Source organism: Chionomys nivalis, chromosome 8 (assembly GCF_950005125.1).
Source record: "Chionomys nivalis chromosome 8, mChiNiv1.1, whole genome shotgun sequence".
NCBI classification, from domain to species: domain Eukaryota; kingdom Metazoa; phylum Chordata; class Mammalia; order Rodentia; family Cricetidae; genus Chionomys; species Chionomys nivalis.
This window is the reverse complement of record NC_080093.1, coordinates 19,560,090-19,578,656: the sequence shown is the minus strand read 5'-3', so window position 1 is coordinate 19,578,656 and position 18,567 is coordinate 19,560,090. Positions and strand designations below refer to the sequence as shown.

Sequence of the window (18,567 nt, the reverse complement as noted above, 5' to 3'; positions counted from 1 at the left end):
TTCAGATCAGCCAGGGAAGCTTCTCAAGTTTTATGGGGAATCAGCTGCTGAGGCTGTGGGTTTGCGCATGACGTGATGATTATATAAGGACAGAACTCAAAATCTATTGCTCACCTCTCCTTGCAGGGAATTATTGAAGATGGGGAAAGTTCTGAAGTTAAAGCTGTGTTGAACGATGAACGATACAAATCCTTCAAAGTACGTGATTTTACATTTGTTTACTGGGGAGTGGTTTTCTATTTACTCGCTGTGGGTGGTTATATTAACTCAGACTGCTGTGCAAACATGTCACAGACTGGGCTGCTGAAACAGAAATTTATTCTCTGCCTGTTCTGGAAGCAGAAAGTTTAGGTCAAGGTTCTAGTTCAAGATTCTATGGAAGGCTCTTTTTGTGGCTTCCAATGACCTGCCACCTTCTTGCTGTGGCAGAGATAGAGGTGAACAATTACATGGGTCCTAGTGTGCTTGCTCTTGGCCAGCTTTCTTCACTTTGCACTATTATATTAAGTATGACTCCATGCTTAGGGAATGGCACCTCCCACAGAGGGCTTCCTACATCAGTCAACAGCCAAGCCATCGCCACAGACATGCCCACAGGTCAATGTAGTGCAGGTAATTCCTCATTAAAACTCTCAGGTGATTCTAGGTTGTGTTGAGTTGATAGTTAAAATTAATTAACACACCTCCCAGAGACCCCATTGCAAAGACCATCACACCGAGGATTAGGGTTTCAACGTGGGATACACAACTCAGTCCATAACAGAGTCCTAAGAAGCAGATACATGAACAAACAAGATGTTCCAACTTACTTTCATATAAAGAAATTAATTACCAAGAATCTTTATTCACGGTTACAAATGTCAAAGGGACATGAGAATACAATTAGAACAAACCTGGTCCTGAAGCACAAACTCATGTCCTTGTCATCTCTTCATTTCCGGGACTCAGGGTTGATCACTTCCCAGTTTTTCTTAGCTTGGAGTTTCTGGTACTTTGGCCAGTTCCTTTAGCTCATAAGTGATACAAGGCCTAATATATGGCCAAACAGGAGCCCAGGCTCAAGAGCACAGTTTAACCTGTACTTTGCCTTTATCCACTTAAAGATGGAACATTTTGAGCCTACTTGAGCATCCTTCTATCAAAGGTGTGGTACACCCTTGTGTGTAAGAGAGGAGCATCCTGGAGGCAGCTGGAGAAACAGCTTCATAGAACAGAAGTCTGACCTCTAGGTTATGCTGAACCCTTACACAGATGTGGGGCTGCCTCTCACCTCTTTCGTTTTGTGGCACTGTGGCTGTGAAAGGATTCTCCAGAAACAAAAAGCCTCTAAAAGTTACCACCCCCAGGCTCAAAAGAGAGCTCAGTAAAGTGCTGAGAACCTCAGCAAGAGCCTAGGAACCAATATAAAAAGTCAGGTGCGGAGGCATGCCGTTTAAATCTCAGCACTGAGGAGGCAGAGACGGGCAGATCTCTGAGGCTCATTAGCCAACTGTCCCAGCCTGAAGTTGACTTCCATTTTCCACATGCACAGTTACATATGCCCATGCATATGTGTGCAACTACACACACGCGCGCGCGCACACACACACACACACGCACACACGCACACTACTCTTGCTGATTTAAGAGTTTTGCTTGTATTTTTTATCCATGGCCTGAAGCTATGGAAAGCGCCACTCCATTGTCATAGTGATGATCTGGGGGAACTAACAGCCTGCCTTTCCCTCCCTTTCAGCTCTTTACATCTGTGTTTGGAGTGGGGCTGAAGACAGCGGAGAAATGGTTCCAGATGGGGTTCCGAACTCTCAGTAAAATCAAGTCAGACAAAAGCCTGCGGTTTACACGGATGCAGAAAGCAGGTAAAGGGATCGGGAAAATCACAAGTCAGGGGAGAGTGATATGGAGGTCACTTTTACTTGGGCTCCAGTCTGGGAAGTCAGGTGTATCTCAGCTCCAGCACTCGTCACTGTGTGATCTGGTTAAAACCTTGAGCCTTCGTTATCTCATTGATGAACTGAGATGACCGGGAAACACATCAGCTCACACAAAGCTCTGAGCTTAGCCTAGAACAAGGCCTCTTCCTGGGCTGCTGATTGCAGATGTCAAAGCGGGGTGGGCGCTGTCCTGCTTCCAACAGCCTCCTCTAGACAACTGTGTCTGGCTGTCTCCCTGGGTAAGAAGCATGAACTGAAGAGCTGAGGGCAGAGGGATAAGCTGACATGAAGGAAGGAGAGAAAGGAGTGTTTGAACAAACTAGACTCACACTGGGTCAGTTCACACTGCGACAGTGTGCTAGGGACTGGAAAACAGAAACGCGCAGCAATCTAGGCACAGCCTTGATCTATCCAAGCAGAGCCTGAAGAGACCTCAGAGCAGTGTGGAGAGAGAAGAATTATTACCATCATCTGAACGTCTCGCAAGCCCCCCAAGTCCTCCATGGTGGTCAGGTCACTTCCTTCCAAGGACTGTGTTGGGACCTTATTCAGAAATAAGGAAATACAGTTAATAACCCCCAAATGTGTAAGATTTGTTTGCTTTTAACATGCAACAAAAATAGAGTAAAACTGTCCTTCAAGAGGGAGAGGGACTTCCAGCCATAATTTCAAGTGCTTGGCTTCTGAAGTTATGGAGAATTGTAAAGCTATCAAGAGGAGCTATGGAAGTAATGGAGCCTTCTAGCAGAGGATGCTGGGTATGTGGGGTAGTCAATAGCTAGCTTCTGCTTCAGTCATAACGACAGACAGACAGACAGACCACAGGCAACGAAATCACAAGAAACAGTAGAGGAGGTAGATCCTATTTTGGGCGTCCCACCAGTGACACTATAGAAGACCCTCATTCATGTTGTGACCTGCTGATTTCTGTTTTAAAATATTTTTATTTTTATTTTATGTATATGGATGTTTTGTCTGTATGCATGTCTGTGCACCACATGTGTGCAGTGTCCATGGAGGTCAGAAGAGGGCACCAGATCCCCTGGAAGTGAAGTTACAGCTGCTTGTGAGCCAACATGTGGATACCAGATCAAACCTAGGTCCTCTGGATGAGCAGCAAGTGCTCTTAGCCACTGAGTCCTTGCTTAGATTTGTTGATTTCTGAGGAATTCCTATTAAACTTTATACAATGCCACACAGGAAATTAAAAAAAAAAATAGTCTAAGAAAAAAAGATCTAGTTTTTCTACTCTGGACCCCAGAATACACATCTAATAAGCGTGTTTTACACCAACTCTAGAAATACCTTTTAAAAAAAATGTTTGCAATCATTAAACTTAAGTGCCAAGGAGACGGACTGGAATGAGAGTGAGGAGTGCTAACACGTATAGAGGAAGTGGGAAGCGACATCGTGTTTCACTCAGATAGCCTTGAGCTTGTGACCATTCTGCTTCAGTGTTTTGAGTCCTGGGAATACAGGTGTGCGGCGCTAGCTGACAGCTACACCTTCTTTAGAAAAATCATAACTTCATGTCCATGAACATTGTGGGGGAACATGGGGAATTCCAGGTACCAACTGAGCTGTACTTGAGTGCCAGTGATGATGGCAGTTTCTCTATTAAAGCCTAGTGGAGTGTTGCTCTGTAGACCACACACACACACACACACACACACACACACACAGCTATGTCCCAGTATAAAGGTGACTGTTAACAATACAGCTAGAAATGACATCAGTATTCATATGAAGACGGTAGCTCCTCAAGCATCTGGTTTGGTAGAGACGGGTGGTGGGGGCATGAACATCTTTTCTTCATCCTGTCCCATTTAGAGATCACAGATGGCTTTGAACCTGGGAGCTTTGTTGACAGCTTGCTCAAGCCAAATGGCCTCTGGCCTCCTGTCATCCTGGGGTGAGAGACAAGGAACAACAGATTTTCTGTGTCCAGTTGTGCCAATCAGCAGCCTGTAGGGGAGTATGTCTCCTGCTTGTCGAGTGGCATTTGGGTGGTCCCCTTTGGGGACCCTTAATGAAAGTTCAGTGTTTTGTATATAAGCTTGAGTAACTGTCTCAGGCACACCAGCTTCCCTTAGTACTTCACCCTAATCCTTGGAGTTAAGCATCTGTCCTTGTCTGCCTCCCTCCAAACACTCGGTGGGACTAGCCAGATGCCCCCACTCCCTCTCTCTCATGACATCACTTTTGAACAGTCATTGGTTTGTAGTTCTCAGGCCCAGAAGCGGACATCAGCCTCTCCAAGGCACTTGGCTTTGCTTTGGACACAGACCACCTTCTTCCTCTTATTGCCTTTCACTTTTCTAAAGAAGCCATCAATTCAAGTCCCGAGACACCACTCCCCCCTTGAGTCAGGGGTTAAGACAAGGTTTCTCTGTGTAGCTCTGACTGTCCTGGAATTTACTATGTAGACCAGGCTGTCCTAGAACTCACAGAGATCTGCCTGCTTCTGCTTCCTGAGTGCTGGGATCAACAGTGCGAGTCATCACCGCCAGCCCCCATCCCCCCTTTATTTTATTTTTTTTGTTTTGTTTTGTTAATTATAAACTGGTTGGCCAATTAGCTCAGGCTTCTTATTAACTCTTGTGACTTACATTAGCCCATAATTCTTGTCTGTGTTAGCCATGTGACTTAGCACCTTTGATCAGCGAGGCATTCTCATCTTGCTTCCTCTATGTCTGGGTGATGACTATAAACTGACTCTTTCCTCTTCCCAGAATTCTCCTGTTCTCATTGCCCCACCTCTACTACCTGCCTGGTTGCCCCACCTATACTTCCTGCCTGGCTACTAGCTAATCAGTGTTTTATTAAAACAATACAAGACCATTGTCCTACAGCAATTTCCCCTTTTTCTTTCTAAAACAAGAACTCTGAATCTAATTCCAGGCCATTATCCATAACAACTTGTAACCAATACTCTAAACAAAGATAAATATCCATAATCCAATTTTAGGGAATGTGGAAGTAGTTTTCCAGGCTTCTTCCTGCTGATTGGGCCCATCCCCCCTTTAAATAGTGTGATAGAGTTTGTTGGTTAAGAAGGCTGGACATGGTGCTGCACACATGTAATCGCAGCACTTGGGAGGCAAATGCAGAAGAATTAGGAGCTCGGAAACAACTGGACCTTTGCTCAAAATAGAGGAGAGAAAGGAGAAGGAAGAGGAGGAGGAAGAGGAGGAGGAAAATGCGACTGTGCTGGCTCTTCATTATGACATCCGATAGGAAGAGTTCACATCCCAGAAGGATCTGAATACTTTCCCTTTAGTTAGGACATTGTAGACCTCCCCTTGAGAATTCAAAGCTCCATTGTGACTGTGAAAAACCCACAAGCAAGCAAACAAGGCAACACCACAGATGACTGTGCTCTGTTGCATAGTCTGATCCATGCCGCCTGAGACAGCATCCTCTCCCACTAACGCTGGGTCGTCTTATGTGTGATTTCTCTCCACTGGCCGGCCAAATGGCCTCTCAGGATTCCTCTACTACGAAGACCTTGTTAGCTGTGTGAACAGGGCAGAAGCAGAGGCCACCAGCGCGCTAGTCAAGGAGGCGGTTGCAGAATTTCTTCCAGACGCCTTGGTCACCATGACTGGGGGGTTCCGCAGGTACGCGATGTCACTGTTTCAGCACCCCTCTCCTACCTGCCTCTGAAATGGTGCAAAAGGCTCATCCTGACCCAGTGCCAGCCTCTCTTTGTTGCTTTGACTGCTGTCCCCTGGGTTGCATTTCAGGAGCTCCAAATGGCTAGGCATCCCTTGCATACAGAGCTGTTTCTTGCTTCTGTAACTTTGGTCAGGTGAAATTTTCCCTGCACTTTTGTAAAATTGGCAACCACATGATTTCTCATTCCGTAAGACTCAATTTAGATGCTGCTTCAGCAAGCCCTCCTCGACTCGGTCTTGCTCTGTGCTGGATTAGGGACTTCCGTCCATGTTTCCCAGATGCCTGCTACACCACGTGTGCATTCCGCGTGGAGCTAGTGGGGTCTAGTTCCCACTGAGACCAGACTATGAGCCCAGTCACAAAGCAGGTGCTCAAGAAAGTTTGAGTCAGTGAACAGCTAAGTGAACAAGTCTTCAGAAATGCATGCAGTCAGTTAGATACCAAATGCCTCCATAGCAGAAAGGGGCCCATCCCTCCTGCCCTTCACCCACTTCTCCTGAGACCTTACCTGGTCACTTGGATCAAAGAAGACTAAATCTAAATCCCTGGGCTGAGGTTGTCACTCATTTGGTTGAATGCCTGCTTGACATGAAGGAAACCCTGACCCTGATTCCCAGCATCGAATAAATCAGGTGTGGTGACACAACCTCTAATCCCAGCACTTGCGGGAGGCGTGGAGGCAGGAGGATAAGAAGTCCAGGGCAATCCTCAGCTTCACAATGAGTTTAAAGTCAGTCTGGACCATAGGAGACCCTGCCTTTAAAAAAGGGGGGAGGGAAGACAAAGAAAAATCCCTTACCCATGCCATAATTCCAAGAAGGCTACCTTGTATGGTATGGCCATAGCTCTTGGTAGGCTACTTACTGTCATCCATGTTTCTGTGTGTATGTGCTGGGTGCAGAAGCAATCTTTGTTACTTTCTTCCCATCTGTATACAACAATCTACAGACCACATTTGAATTTCCTGCCTTGAATTGGTTCGTAAGAAATAGAGTTGGACAACCAAGAACAGCTGATCTAAAATGTTGTGAGCATTTTGCACCACAAACCTCACACTTGAGACTCAGAAACAAAGACTTTTGTTTTAATGAAGGGCTAAAATTATAACTGATTTTCATTCTGTGCTTTTTTGAATTAGGGGTAAGATGACTGGGCATGATGTAGACTTTCTAATTACCAGCCCAGGAGCCACAGAGGAAGAAGAACAGCAACTCCTGCATAAAGTGACAGACTTTTGGGGACAGCAGGTAAGGATACCAAGACAACCGCTTGCCACTCAAGATCCCCTTAGCAGTGCTTTTCGCTTGTTTCTTTTCTATTCTGTGTGTGTATGTGTGTGTGTAGAATGTGTGAGTGTGTGTATGTGTGTGTGAGAGTATGGTATGAGTGTGTGTATGGTGTAAGTATGTGAGTGTGTGTTTATGTGTAGTGTTGTATGTGTGGTGTACATGTGTGGTGTGAAAGTGTATGCGAGGTATGTGTGTATGTCTAGTATTGTGGTACGTGTGGTGTGTGTATGTCTAGCAATGTGTGTGAGAGTGTGAATGTATGTGTGCATGTTTTGGTGCATGCATGAGTGCATGTTTTGCACATGCATAAGCATACGTGTGGGGGTGCATGAAGAGCTAGAGGCTGATGCTGGGGTTCATCCTTTGTCACTCTTCACCTTATTCACTGGGACAGGGTCTTCCGATAAAACCCAGAGCTTGTCGATATGGGTTGTCCTACTAGCCAGCCTGCTCTGGAGACCCCTTTTCTCCACCTTCTGAGGTTGAAATTGCAGGCAGACTGTCATGTCTACCAAGCACTCCTATGGGTTCTGGGGATTTGAAACTAGGGTCCTCATGATTACATACCCATGATTTAACCACTGATCCATCTCCCCAGCCCCAAGCATTGTTAATTTTATGTTACATGATCATTGTACAGTAAATTGTCAATTGTGCTTGTAACCCCTCATCATGGCACCCCACGGCTGGCATGAGATGGACCAGCTTTGGGCCCCAGGCTGTAAACGAAGATTACTCTTACATTTCCCGGCCGCGTAGACCCAAATAATCACATAGAAACTATATTAATTACAACACTGTTTGTTTAATAGCTTAGGTGTCTTTCTAGCTAGCTCTTATATCTTAATCCATTCCTAATATTTTATATTTTACCTTGAGGCTCGTGGTTTGTTACCTCTTGCTTCTTGGGCAGCTACGTGGTGTCTGCCTCCTTTAGCAGTTACATGGTGTCTCTTTGACTCTGCCTACTCTCTCTCTATATGTGTGTGTGTGTGTGTGTGTGTGTGTGTGTTCAGATTTCTCACCTGGCTTTGTTCTGGCCAAAATAGCTTCTTTATTAACCAGTAGCAATAAAACAGCGTACAGAGAGGAATCCCACATCCCTAAGCTATACATTCCACGTATGCATCTTGTTAGAAGAAGAAAGCCAATGAGGGTAGCCTGGACCATTCAGAGGTCATGACCTATAGGTACCTCCCACTGTTAATGGTCGAAACTGAGTTAACTTAATTCCACATTCAAAGCCATCTGACTTCTGGCCCTCGCATCAAGCACCAGTTTCTAGAGAGAAAAGGGGCTCTCTCTCTCCCAGGACCCTACAGGTCTGACTGAGTGGAGGAGGCTGGACCTGAGTTTCCTAGTGCAACTTCCCCCTTTCTGGTTAGACAATGTCTGCTGGGCATGGGCCAAGCTCACCGATACGCCAGAGAGAGGAGACCAGACAAAGTGGAAGCTAGAAATAGCCAGCTCAGGAGCCATAAGCACCAGAAATGAAAACTAGATTTCAGAATCAGCTCCAAGTTAAACTGTGGGACCATCCCATGTCTCCCTGTCCCTTTCAGGAGACTGAGCACAGAATGAGCACCCGAGCCCCTGAGAGCAGACAAGATAAGCTCAGTCAGAAGACATTACTAGAAGAGTAGGCACTTGCCCAGTGCTCTGGGGGAGCAGCGGAGAGGAAAGGCTCTCACTGGCAGGCCACAGGCTACCTCTCGCCCAGGCTTGTTGCCACGCTGGAGGCTGGAAACTCATTGATGTTTGTTATTGTGCCGTTGTTCTCATGCTGTGACTGCTGGAGTAGAGAGGGGGCAGGGGAAGCCCTCTTTGCCTGGCCAGTTTGCCGGTATTCCTGCTGTGGTCCCTAGGGATACAGTCCCAGGCCCTGCAGTAAACACTGAAGTCTGATCTGAGACTTCGGAAGTACAGGCAGTGGTGGTGCAACCCAGGATGGTCCCTAACGGTTCGTGGTCCATTTCCTGTCTGTGCTAGCAGGAGATTCAGTTGCGGTGGGAGGAGGAGGAGGGGATGGAGGGGGGATGGCTGTCTCTGGAGTGCCTGACAAATGGTAAATAACCAACAAATGGAGGCTGGGATGATCGCTGGCAGGACTGCTTATTGATCTCTGTGTGAGAGCCAGGCACTGGGTTGCAGGGGACCCAGCAGCCAGCAGGTCAGCCCCTTCCCCTTCCTTTTCCTCTGCCCCTTCCTTCCCCTCCCCTTTCCCTTCCCCTTCTCCTTCCTTCCCCTTCCCTCATGGAGATTTTGGTGTTCCTTCCCTGGACACACGTCCAGGGCCTCAGCCGTGAAATCGACAGAGCTTGTAGAATTTGACTTCAGCTTCACCCTGCTCCCCTGCCATCCTTACACTGAACTTCACTATGCAGACGAATGTAAGCACAGCCGTGTGCTGTGCACAGTGCCTACACAAGTGTGTGCACTCTCTGACCATGCACAACATCCCCACAAGATGCTTAAATGTCTGAGAAGTATGTTGAACAGACCAGGGGCCTCGGTATACTCTTCCATCAGGTGACCCCAATTGGCATCCTTAGGAGAACACCCCTTGGTCAGGGGTAGGAGAGAGGAGGCTGAGAGGTTGGAAACACTGATCTCGGGGAGTTCAGAGTTCCCTGGCATGCCTTCTGCCTGAGTTCCAACTGTGGCTACTAGCAGTTCACCACAAAGGAAGGAGAGAACAAGAGTCAGGCTTGGGTTCATGAGTGGTCAGTAGGACCCAGGTACAAGGACCCTAACTTCATGATTGTCACCCCTGGAGTTCATGGAACTTCTGGGAGAATCACAATGTTGAGAAGGGGGCATGGTGTCTCATGCTTGTCACCTCAGCAATTCAGGAGGCTAAGGCAGGAGGGTAACCTTGAGTTTCATACCAGGCTACCCAGAACCAAAAGGAGTTTAAAGTCAGCCCTCTATGACCGGGACCTTGGTTCAACCAACCTTGGATGGGAAGAGATACTAGAAACAAACAAACAGAAGCAACAACAAAAATAAAATAAAAACCCACACCTATGCCGAGCATGTATAGACACTCCCCCATCTTCAGTCTCTAACAATACAGTATGACAATAATATATTCATTTACATAGTATTAGGTAATTAACCTAGAAATGATTGAAAGTCTCCAGGGAGGTGTGTGGCTCATATGCAAAACTCTACCACTTTGTGTCTTGAGCATCTGTGAATTTTGCTACCAGGATGACTGAGGGATGACTGCCCTCACTTTGGAAAACTGACTTCAGTTTGAATAGCAGACACTGGTTCTTCCAAGGAGACGGAAGGGACCAAAAACAAAGGGCAAGAAGGGCTGCTGGCTGCGGAACCCCTCACTGGGCCTCCTAACAGCCCTTTCTGCTCTCACACTGCTGGCTTGGTATAGCCTGGGGTTAATTGGTCCACTAAGATGGAGGGGGTGGAGCCTCCTCTGTGTTTGAAGAAAAGCTGAACTGCTCTGCTCTCCAAGCTCCATACCCTGGGACTAGAGGGAAGATATGGTGGGAAACGCCTCCTTCCTAACTGGGATGGTCACTCCTTTTCTACTGGGAAGACAACCACGGGCACCCATGGCCAAGCCAGAGCCCACCCTCAAAGCGGCTCCAGAGGAGAGAAATCACATTGAGAGAAGTAGGGACAGGGAAGGGAATTGCAAGCAGTAGGGACACACAGCAAAAAGCTGGCTGTGACAGCTAGGGCCACACCTGAGATGGTGCCAGGCTCTACTGTGGAGAGCACTGGGCACCAGAAGGAACATTCTAGTCAAGGCTTTGACGTGTTCAGGTTCGAGTCACCCAAGAATGCTCCCATTTATTACCAGCCAAGTGCTACTGCTGTGTGGAGCAGAGGAACTCCCAGGAGCTAGTATTGCCTGGTACTTCTTTGAATCACATCTTCATTTTGTGAACAGAAACTTGAGATGGAACAGGCATCATGGGCTTTCTCCTACTGCCTCCAATAGTTCTCTCCAGGAGAAGCATCATTTCAGGGTCTGGGTTATGCTCAGTGGTAGAATGCCTAGCCCTGGATTCAATCCCCAGCACTACAAAAAATGACAGAAACCAACAGAAGCAGCAGGTCACCATCTCCCACATCGGGCCTGAACCCTTTGACCCAGTCAGGCGACCATCATTGGGACACATAGGAAGCAGTGTGTTCTCTTCAGTGTGGTTTGCTTTTAAAGGAGCAAGGTTGTCTAGACAAGGAGAGGTGGGGTCTCTGAAGTTTTATCATTGAGTAGTTTGGGTTCAGTCTTTCTCATGGAGAAATTTCTTTTCTGCAGAGAGAGTCTGAGAGCTGCTTCCTACTTCCTCTCCTAGCTGCTGAGCGAGCAAGGACGAAAGTCCACCCACATCTGTTCAGCTCTGAAATTGCTTCCTTTAAGATGGTAAGGGTGCCCGGAGGGCCCTTTCTGAACTCGCTCCCTCTCTTTTCAGGGGTTGCTTTTGTACTGTGACCTCATAGAGTCGACATTCGAAAAGTTCAAGCTGCCGAGCAGGAAGGTGGATGCCCTCGACCACTTCCAGAAATGCTTCCTGATTTTGAAGCTACACCACCAGAGACTGGGTAGTGGCAAGAGCAGCCAGCAGGAAGGAAAGGACTGGAAGGCCATCCGTGTAGATTTGGTCATGTGCCCCTATGACCGCCGGGCCTTCGCGCTGCTAGGATGGACTGGCTCCAGGGTAAGGGCTTGTCTGCTGTTAGCTGTCCTGGCCCCGGGGAGAGCGAGGAGACAATGCCCCTAAGCCCCTAAACTGGGCTATGATATTGACATACCGTCTCGTGAGTCAGATTCGTTTAGACCAGTTATCCCCAAGGTGCCGCTCACCAAGCCAGCAGTAGTGGCCTTCCCTGGGGACAGGTTAGATTTATAAATTCTCCACCACACTGTATGCCACTACACCAGAAACTCCAGGCAGCTAAGCCCAGACACCTATGTTTGAAAATCCCATAGGCAACTAGGAGGTATCTTAGGTAAACCCAGATGGATGCAGGCCTAGGGGTTCAGCCTGCTTCTGCCCAGCTGACCGATCTTGGACAAGCTTCCTAGCCCTACAGGATGTGAATGGCACCCTCCAGGGCCAACAGTGCACAGCTTGCGCCAGCCCAGGCCGCAGCTTCAAGTCTGCTGCAAACAAGAATGCAACTGCACCATGGTTCTGTAGCGTCTACCTACTATCTACGTATCTTTTTTTTTTTTTTTTTTTTTTGGTTTTTCGAGACAGGGTTTCTCTGTGGTTTTGGAGCCTGTCCTGGAACTAGCTCTTGTAGACCAGGCTGGTCTCGAACTCACAGAGATCCGCCTGCCTCTGCCTCCCGAGTGCTGGGATTAAAGGCGTGTGCCACCACCGCCCGGCCTATCTACGTATCTTGTCTGAAGCACAAGACCATGTGCGCACCGGCTGTCTCCCAGGGCTGCTCTAAGAGACTGGTGAGATTTTTAAAAAGAAAATTTGAGATTCAGGAGGATGAACCCTGCTCTATCCCTGGCGTCACAGTTTTCGGGTAAATGACACTCCCTGGGCCTTCTTCAGGTTGAGAGCAGCACTAACCCGGCAGGGCTCTGCTGAGGACTCAGACAGCGGGCTCATCTTAAAGCTGGAGTCCAGCTGGGCACCCCAGCTCCTCCCTTAGAGGTAATGCTGGGCTCTTGTTAAGCATCCACAGTCATGTAGCACAGCCAAGCATTCATAGAACAAGGCAGCTGGCGCTGAGCCAGGCACAGGTCACTGCCTGCACCACAATAAGGCCTTCCTGAGTATCTTATTTGGCCCTAGCCTGAAGCCACAGGATCCTGTTAGGACGCACTGCACTCCTTAGTTCTCCCTTTTAACTCAGGACGGCATCCCTGGTCACTGGTAGATGGTAGACCAGGAGGGCCTGCAGGCTCTGCCACACCTGGTCTTCCTTACTGTCTACTGCTGCTGCTGCCACTCCGGACCCCCCATCTCAGGGCTGGCCAGCCCACCTGGGGCTTTCCTATAAAGGAAGAGGGTGGGTGTGGCTTGGTTCTACCCAAGGGAGAGAAGCAGAAAAGGGCACCAATGAGTTGCAGCTGATGTGAATCAGAGGGGCTGCCTCTTGTCTGAGTCCACAAGGTCCAATCTAGTACTTCTCAAAAATAATACATTGTTTCCCTGGTAGATTCAGCCCCCAGCATGCTGCCTGTGTGGCAGCGACCCACCTCCACCCCCAGCAAATCTCTGGGTCTCAGGAAAGGACTGGACTCCTCTCTTAGTTAGGGTTACTACTCCAGTGATGAAACACCGTGACCAAAGAAACTTGTGGAGGAAAGGATTTTCCAGCATACATGTCCGTATCATCGTCCATCAACAAAGGAAGTCAGGACAGGAACTCAAGCAGGGCAGGGACCTGGAGGCAGGAGCTGATGCAGAGGCCATGGGGGGGGGGGGGGTGCCGCTTATGGCTTGCTCCCCACGGCTTGTTCAAACTGCTTTCTTATAGAGCCCAGGACCCGCAGCCCAGGGAATGGCACCACCCACAAAGGGCTGGGCCCTCCCCTTTCAATCTCTAATTAAGAAAATGTCCTACGGCTGGATCTTATGGAGACATTTTTTCAATTGAGGTCCCCTCCTTTCAGATGACTCTGGCTTGTGTCCAGTTGACATCAAACTGTCCAGCACAACTCTCTTGCGCCATTTGGTTTTTATCACTGTCTTCAAGCCCTTGTTCAGTGATGCCCACCATGGCAGTCCTGCTCAGTAAGTCCCCAGCACCGGCTTCCTATCCCCCCACAGTCTGTTATTATAAATTGTCTGTGTTTCCTGCTAGACTCTCAGCTCCCCGAGGAACTGGCAGGAGTGGGCACTCTGCAGGCGTTTCTTTAGTGAACCGTATCTCTCTTCGCACGCACAGAGATGCTCTGAAGGCCTTGGCTGAGGAGTTCAGGAATACATTTGTCTCTCCCAAACCACACAGGACTGGGGGCTGGGAGCTGGGAGCAACCCTTTATTGACCCCATTCAGCCTCTCCAGATGCTGGCAAACCAGCGAGAGCTGTGGGCAACCGCTGCCCACACAAGAGCTAGGGTCGGGTGGCAGTGACCTAAATAGAACCTGGAACTTCCCTAATCTGTGCTAGCCAATCTGTTCCTGTCAATTGATCTTCAAGGCTGGTTGTGTCTGCACCAGCTACAAAGGGTTTCTGGTCTCACCCAGCCGCAGAAACTTTCCAGCGAAGAGGAAATCATTTCTCCCCACTAGAGGGCGCGCATGTCCCAGGTGTTCTCACTAATGCCAAGGGAAAAGACAGTTTTCCAGACCTGGGTTTCTATCCGGAATCCAGCAGCAGTGTGTGTGATCCACTGTCCTCGTTTCTAAGCTTTGCTTGCCACCCTTCCTAGTCTTCAGATTTTCAGGGTGTGCTCCTGATCATGAGAGATGTCACCCTGGAGCAGGTGACTCTTCACAGAGTCTCAGCAAGGGTTGACATCAAAGAGGGAGGGGCCTTCACGAGTGCTCCCTCCATCGTGGGACAAAGCAAGGCTCAGAAAGGCTGGGTAGTGTGCCAAAGGACTCAGGGATAGGCCCAAAATCTGGACCAAGATCTTCCCATTCCTCACCTTCTTTTATAATAATGGTATTTAAAACTGAAAATGACTTAGGCAGCATTTAGTCTGGACCAGGTATTTTTCCATAAGCAATGCTCACTCACACTGTCCATTTTATTCAGGCAACAGATATTCACACGCTTCTGCTGCCTGCTGGACACCGCCTGACTAGGGACCAAGCCAATAAGTTTCCGGTTCAAACCAAGTTTGTGTTCTAGTGCAGGGATCTCAGAGCTCAGCCACCCAGGAGCTGGGCCCTGGGGAAGAAAATCACACAAGAAAATATGCTAGAAGGTGGCAGTTTCAAACACCCGAGGGTGCAGGATGGCTCTAAATACCACATGCGGATGGTAATTTATATTAATTCACCTTGCAGCAGTTTGAGAGAGACTTGCGGCGTTACGCCAGCCATGAGCGGAAGATGATTCTGGACAACCATGCTCTGTATGACAAGACCAAGGTAGTGTTTCCTTCCTGAGGTGGGCTACTGACGCTTACCCCCAAACCCTTCCCTTGAACAGGTTTTTAAAACAATTTTTTACTGCATTTCTTTATTTATTTTATAGTGGGAGAAACGGGGGCATGAGGAGGTGGGAGGAGCCGGTTCTATCCTACCATGTAGGTTCTAGGTATTGAACTCAGGTTCTCAGGACTGGCAGAAAGCCCCTTTTCCTATTGGTCTCTCTTATCCCGTCCTCACTCCAACCCAAACTGATTTTAGTGTCCAGGTCTGCTTCTCTCCACGACACACGTTCTGTTCTCTGCAGAACACAGTTGAAAGGAGTGGGACCAGATCTACTCAGACGGCAGTGCCCCCCTGGCCCAGGGTGCAACTCTGGGGCTTCTGGGCCAACTAATGAGCTGATGGGCTCCAGGGCCAGCACAGAGGTGGCCAGAATTGAGTTGCTGTATTCCTGATGTTTACAGCCATTTACTCCCAAGAAAATCAAGACTCACTACAAGTCCTAAGTGTGGCAGGAACACCAAGGCAGTCACGTTCTGAGTGGGTCATTAAGGAACATCTCCTGCAGTAGAGTAGCACAGGTGCCCAGAGACGGATGGGAAGCGGTCAGACCTCAGTCACAATCATGGGGAACTCGCTTGATGGTGGTGCCTCGTTCAGTCATGCCTCAGAACAGCGACGAGTTACCATGCGGTTGATGAAGAGTTAGCAAGTCTACTGTCAAATCCATGAGCCAAAAGGCTCTTATAGTAGTCAAGAGCACCAAATTAGGCTTGGAGGAAAAGAGGCTTGGGATCACTAAAAGAATCTGACCTCCGGCCAAGTGCACGCCTTTAATCCCAGCACTCGGGAGGCAGAGGCAGGAGGATCTCTGTGAGTTCGAGGCCAGTCTGGTCTACAGAGCGAGTTCCAGGACAGCCAGGAATACACAGAGAAACCCTGCCTTGAAAAAAAAAATTGATCTCCTTGTCCCCTCAGGGTTTAGCATAGTTTAAAGGAAACTGACAATGAAAATACCTTAAGTAAAAGAAAAGGAGTTTGGGCAAATACTGCGGTCTCTGGGGCAACACTGCCTTTAGGTACGGATGTATCCAGGTGCTCAGGTGGGCTTTCTAGGGTTGTCCTCATTGTCAGGCAAGATTTTCCCATGAGTCCCTTTTATCCAGCTATTCTATCAGGAAAGATCTTTTTTTCTAGTTTTTGCATGGATTCTAACTGCTCATTGACCAGGCTAGGGTCATGTGCTCATCTATTAGTCTGTTGCCATGGTATCCATTGGCCAGACTCGGGTTGTGTTCTTCTCCCTAGAGATGGGAGCAGCCCCACATCCTCATGGATGAAGGGGCAAGCGAATCCTTATAGAAATTCAAGGTGCTTCTCCTGGAGGAGGAGGCAGTAGGTCCTGGCAGAATAGTCTCAAACGCTGAGCACATAGGGGGAAGCAGAGCCATAGAGTTCAGGTCAGGGAGGCTTGCGAGTGACCGTGTAATAAATAATTCAACAGGTGTCAGTTCTGGGCCCAGGACAGTGCTGTGTATTAGAAGGGACTCGGAAGAAGAAGTGCTTGGCCTGAAGTGCTTGTACTTCTACAAGGAGTAGAAGCTGGAGGGTGGAGCCTGTGGGCAGGTGTGGGAGGCTGGAGAGGACGCAGCACATACAGCAGCCTGCCCTGACCAGCAGTTTGTCCCTCTGCTGCACATTAGAATAGTCTAGAACTTTAAATAGATTGATGGCGAGACTTCTCTGGAGCTTTTGACTTCACTGGGCTGGAGTGTGACTCATGTTTCAGGCTATTTTATTAGGAGAAAAAGAAAAGAAAAGCTCTATCAAATGGTTCCAAAGAATAATGATGGTTAAGAATAAGGGTCTAGGTCAGAACAATGGCTCAGTGAATAAGAGCACTGGCTGCTCTTACAGAGGGTCTGGGTTTGATTCAACTACATGGCCTCCTCAGCACCAAGCATGAATGTGGTATACAGACATATGCGTGGGCAAAACACCCATATACTTAAACATTTTAAAACTAGAAGAGACCAGTAGGGCTGGAGGGATGGCTGTGCCAGCACGAGGACCTGAGTTCAGACCCTTAGCACCACATAACAGCCAGGAGTGGTGGACATACCCGTAACTCTAGCCATTGGCAAGGCCAAGACAAGCAGATTCTTGGAGCTAATCAGTCCAGTCAATTATAAGCTACTGGCTCAGTGAGAAACCCTGTCTTAAAAAAAAAAAAAGGAAAATGTTAGAGGGAGACATCTTCTAGTGTTGACTTCTGCCCTCCACATGGAACACACGAATGTACATGCATCTCCACACATATGCGTCCACATGTAAACATGCACTCACACACACAAAGAAAAAGAATTAAAAGAATTCCCTGTGTCATTTGCTGACTTGGAAAGACTGTCACAATTTTGCCTTGATTCACACATGCCATTTTCCTGGATGGGAAAGTGTCGAAAGTACAGGAAGCAGTAACTAGGGCTTTTGTTGTTTGTTTGTTTGGGTTAACTCTGTGGCCCAGGCTCCTGCCTCTGCATCCCAAGTGCTGGGGTTCCAGGTGGGGGTCACCACACCCTGGCTTCCTCTGACCTTTCATATTCAGGAGCAGGTGGGAGGTGGTTCAGTGTGACTGCGCTGAGAAGCTGAAGGGAAGCTATTGAGTGTGTGTTTCTCCTTACGCTTCCAGAGGGTGTTTCTTGAAGCAGACAGTGAAGAAGAGATCTTTGCCCACCTGGGATTGGATTACATTGAACCATGGGAAAGAAACGCCTAAGAATGAGCCGCTGATTTGGTTCTCTTCAGGTTAGACAAGCCGGGTTGTGTGTTAGTTTAGGAAAGTCTGGGATTCTTTAGGCCTCAGGCAATGCAGACAGCAAATGGATCACATGGAAGCTATGTGTAGAGAATATTCTAGAGCAACTTTGTTGGCATGATAAGCTGGGATGTGGCCGTGGGTCACATTTTCAGGCTGTCTGTCCCACTGCTATATAGAATTCGTGGTCCATTCTTTCAATAAAAATGATATTGTCATTGGTGCTTCATCCAAAGAAGAGCATCAAAGCCCACCTAACCCCTGTGTAACTGGATCTCTGTATACATCAACAATAAAAATAGAAACAAAAGGCTAAAGTTTTCTTTGCTCAGTTATTATATTTGTAAACACAAATGGAACCGTGGAAGTGAAAGCTTGCCGTTGATTTTGAAGGGACACACAGGTGTAATAAGTGCATCTGAGGTTCCCAAGGGGATTCTGGGTTCCTTCAGATGTGCCGCAAGGCAGGGTACTGACTTCTAGTTGTCTTGGCTCTGCTATGAACTGGCTCCTTCCCTGACAGCACTGAACTGCATCAGGATGGGTTCTCACCGCTCTCTCTTGGTCGCAAATGCATTTCCTAAACCAGAGCAGGAAAGTCTTCCTTTTCCACCTGGATCTCTCAGAGAGGCAGTGGGGTTTCTTCATCTCGGGGCACCCAAGGCAAGAAAGCAAGTTCTGGAGCATTCCTCACCAGATCCATCCTTCCCTCCTGCTTCCTCCAGGAGGGACAGGGTAGACCGATCCTATACCCTGAAGAGTCCTAAAGGCCACCAATTGTAGCTATGTCATTGTCCTCAGCCTGCTGT

General features: G+C 48.2%; 1 protein-coding gene across 1 annotated transcript in view; it reads left to right on the top strand.

Annotated features, from left to right (window-relative positions):
* The window catches only part of Dntt (DNA nucleotidylexotransferase), a 31,660-nt gene extending 13,686 nt beyond the window's left edge, over window positions 1-17,974 (top strand). The window contains exons 5-11 of the mRNA XM_057779936.1: window positions 127-198; window positions 1,736-1,859; window positions 5,422-5,554; window positions 6,751-6,859; window positions 11,347-11,592; window positions 14,857-14,940; window positions 17,633-17,974. Of these exons, the coding sequence (XP_057635919.1) occupies window positions 127-198; window positions 1,736-1,859; window positions 5,422-5,554; window positions 6,751-6,859; window positions 11,347-11,592; window positions 14,857-14,940; window positions 17,633-17,719 (855 nt within the window). The 3' untranslated portion in view covers window positions 17,720-17,974. The remainder of the gene's footprint in view (window positions 1-126; window positions 199-1,735; window positions 1,860-5,421; window positions 5,555-6,750; window positions 6,860-11,346; window positions 11,593-14,856; window positions 14,941-17,632) is intronic.
* The last annotated feature ends 593 nt before the right edge of the window (window positions 17,975-18,567 follow it).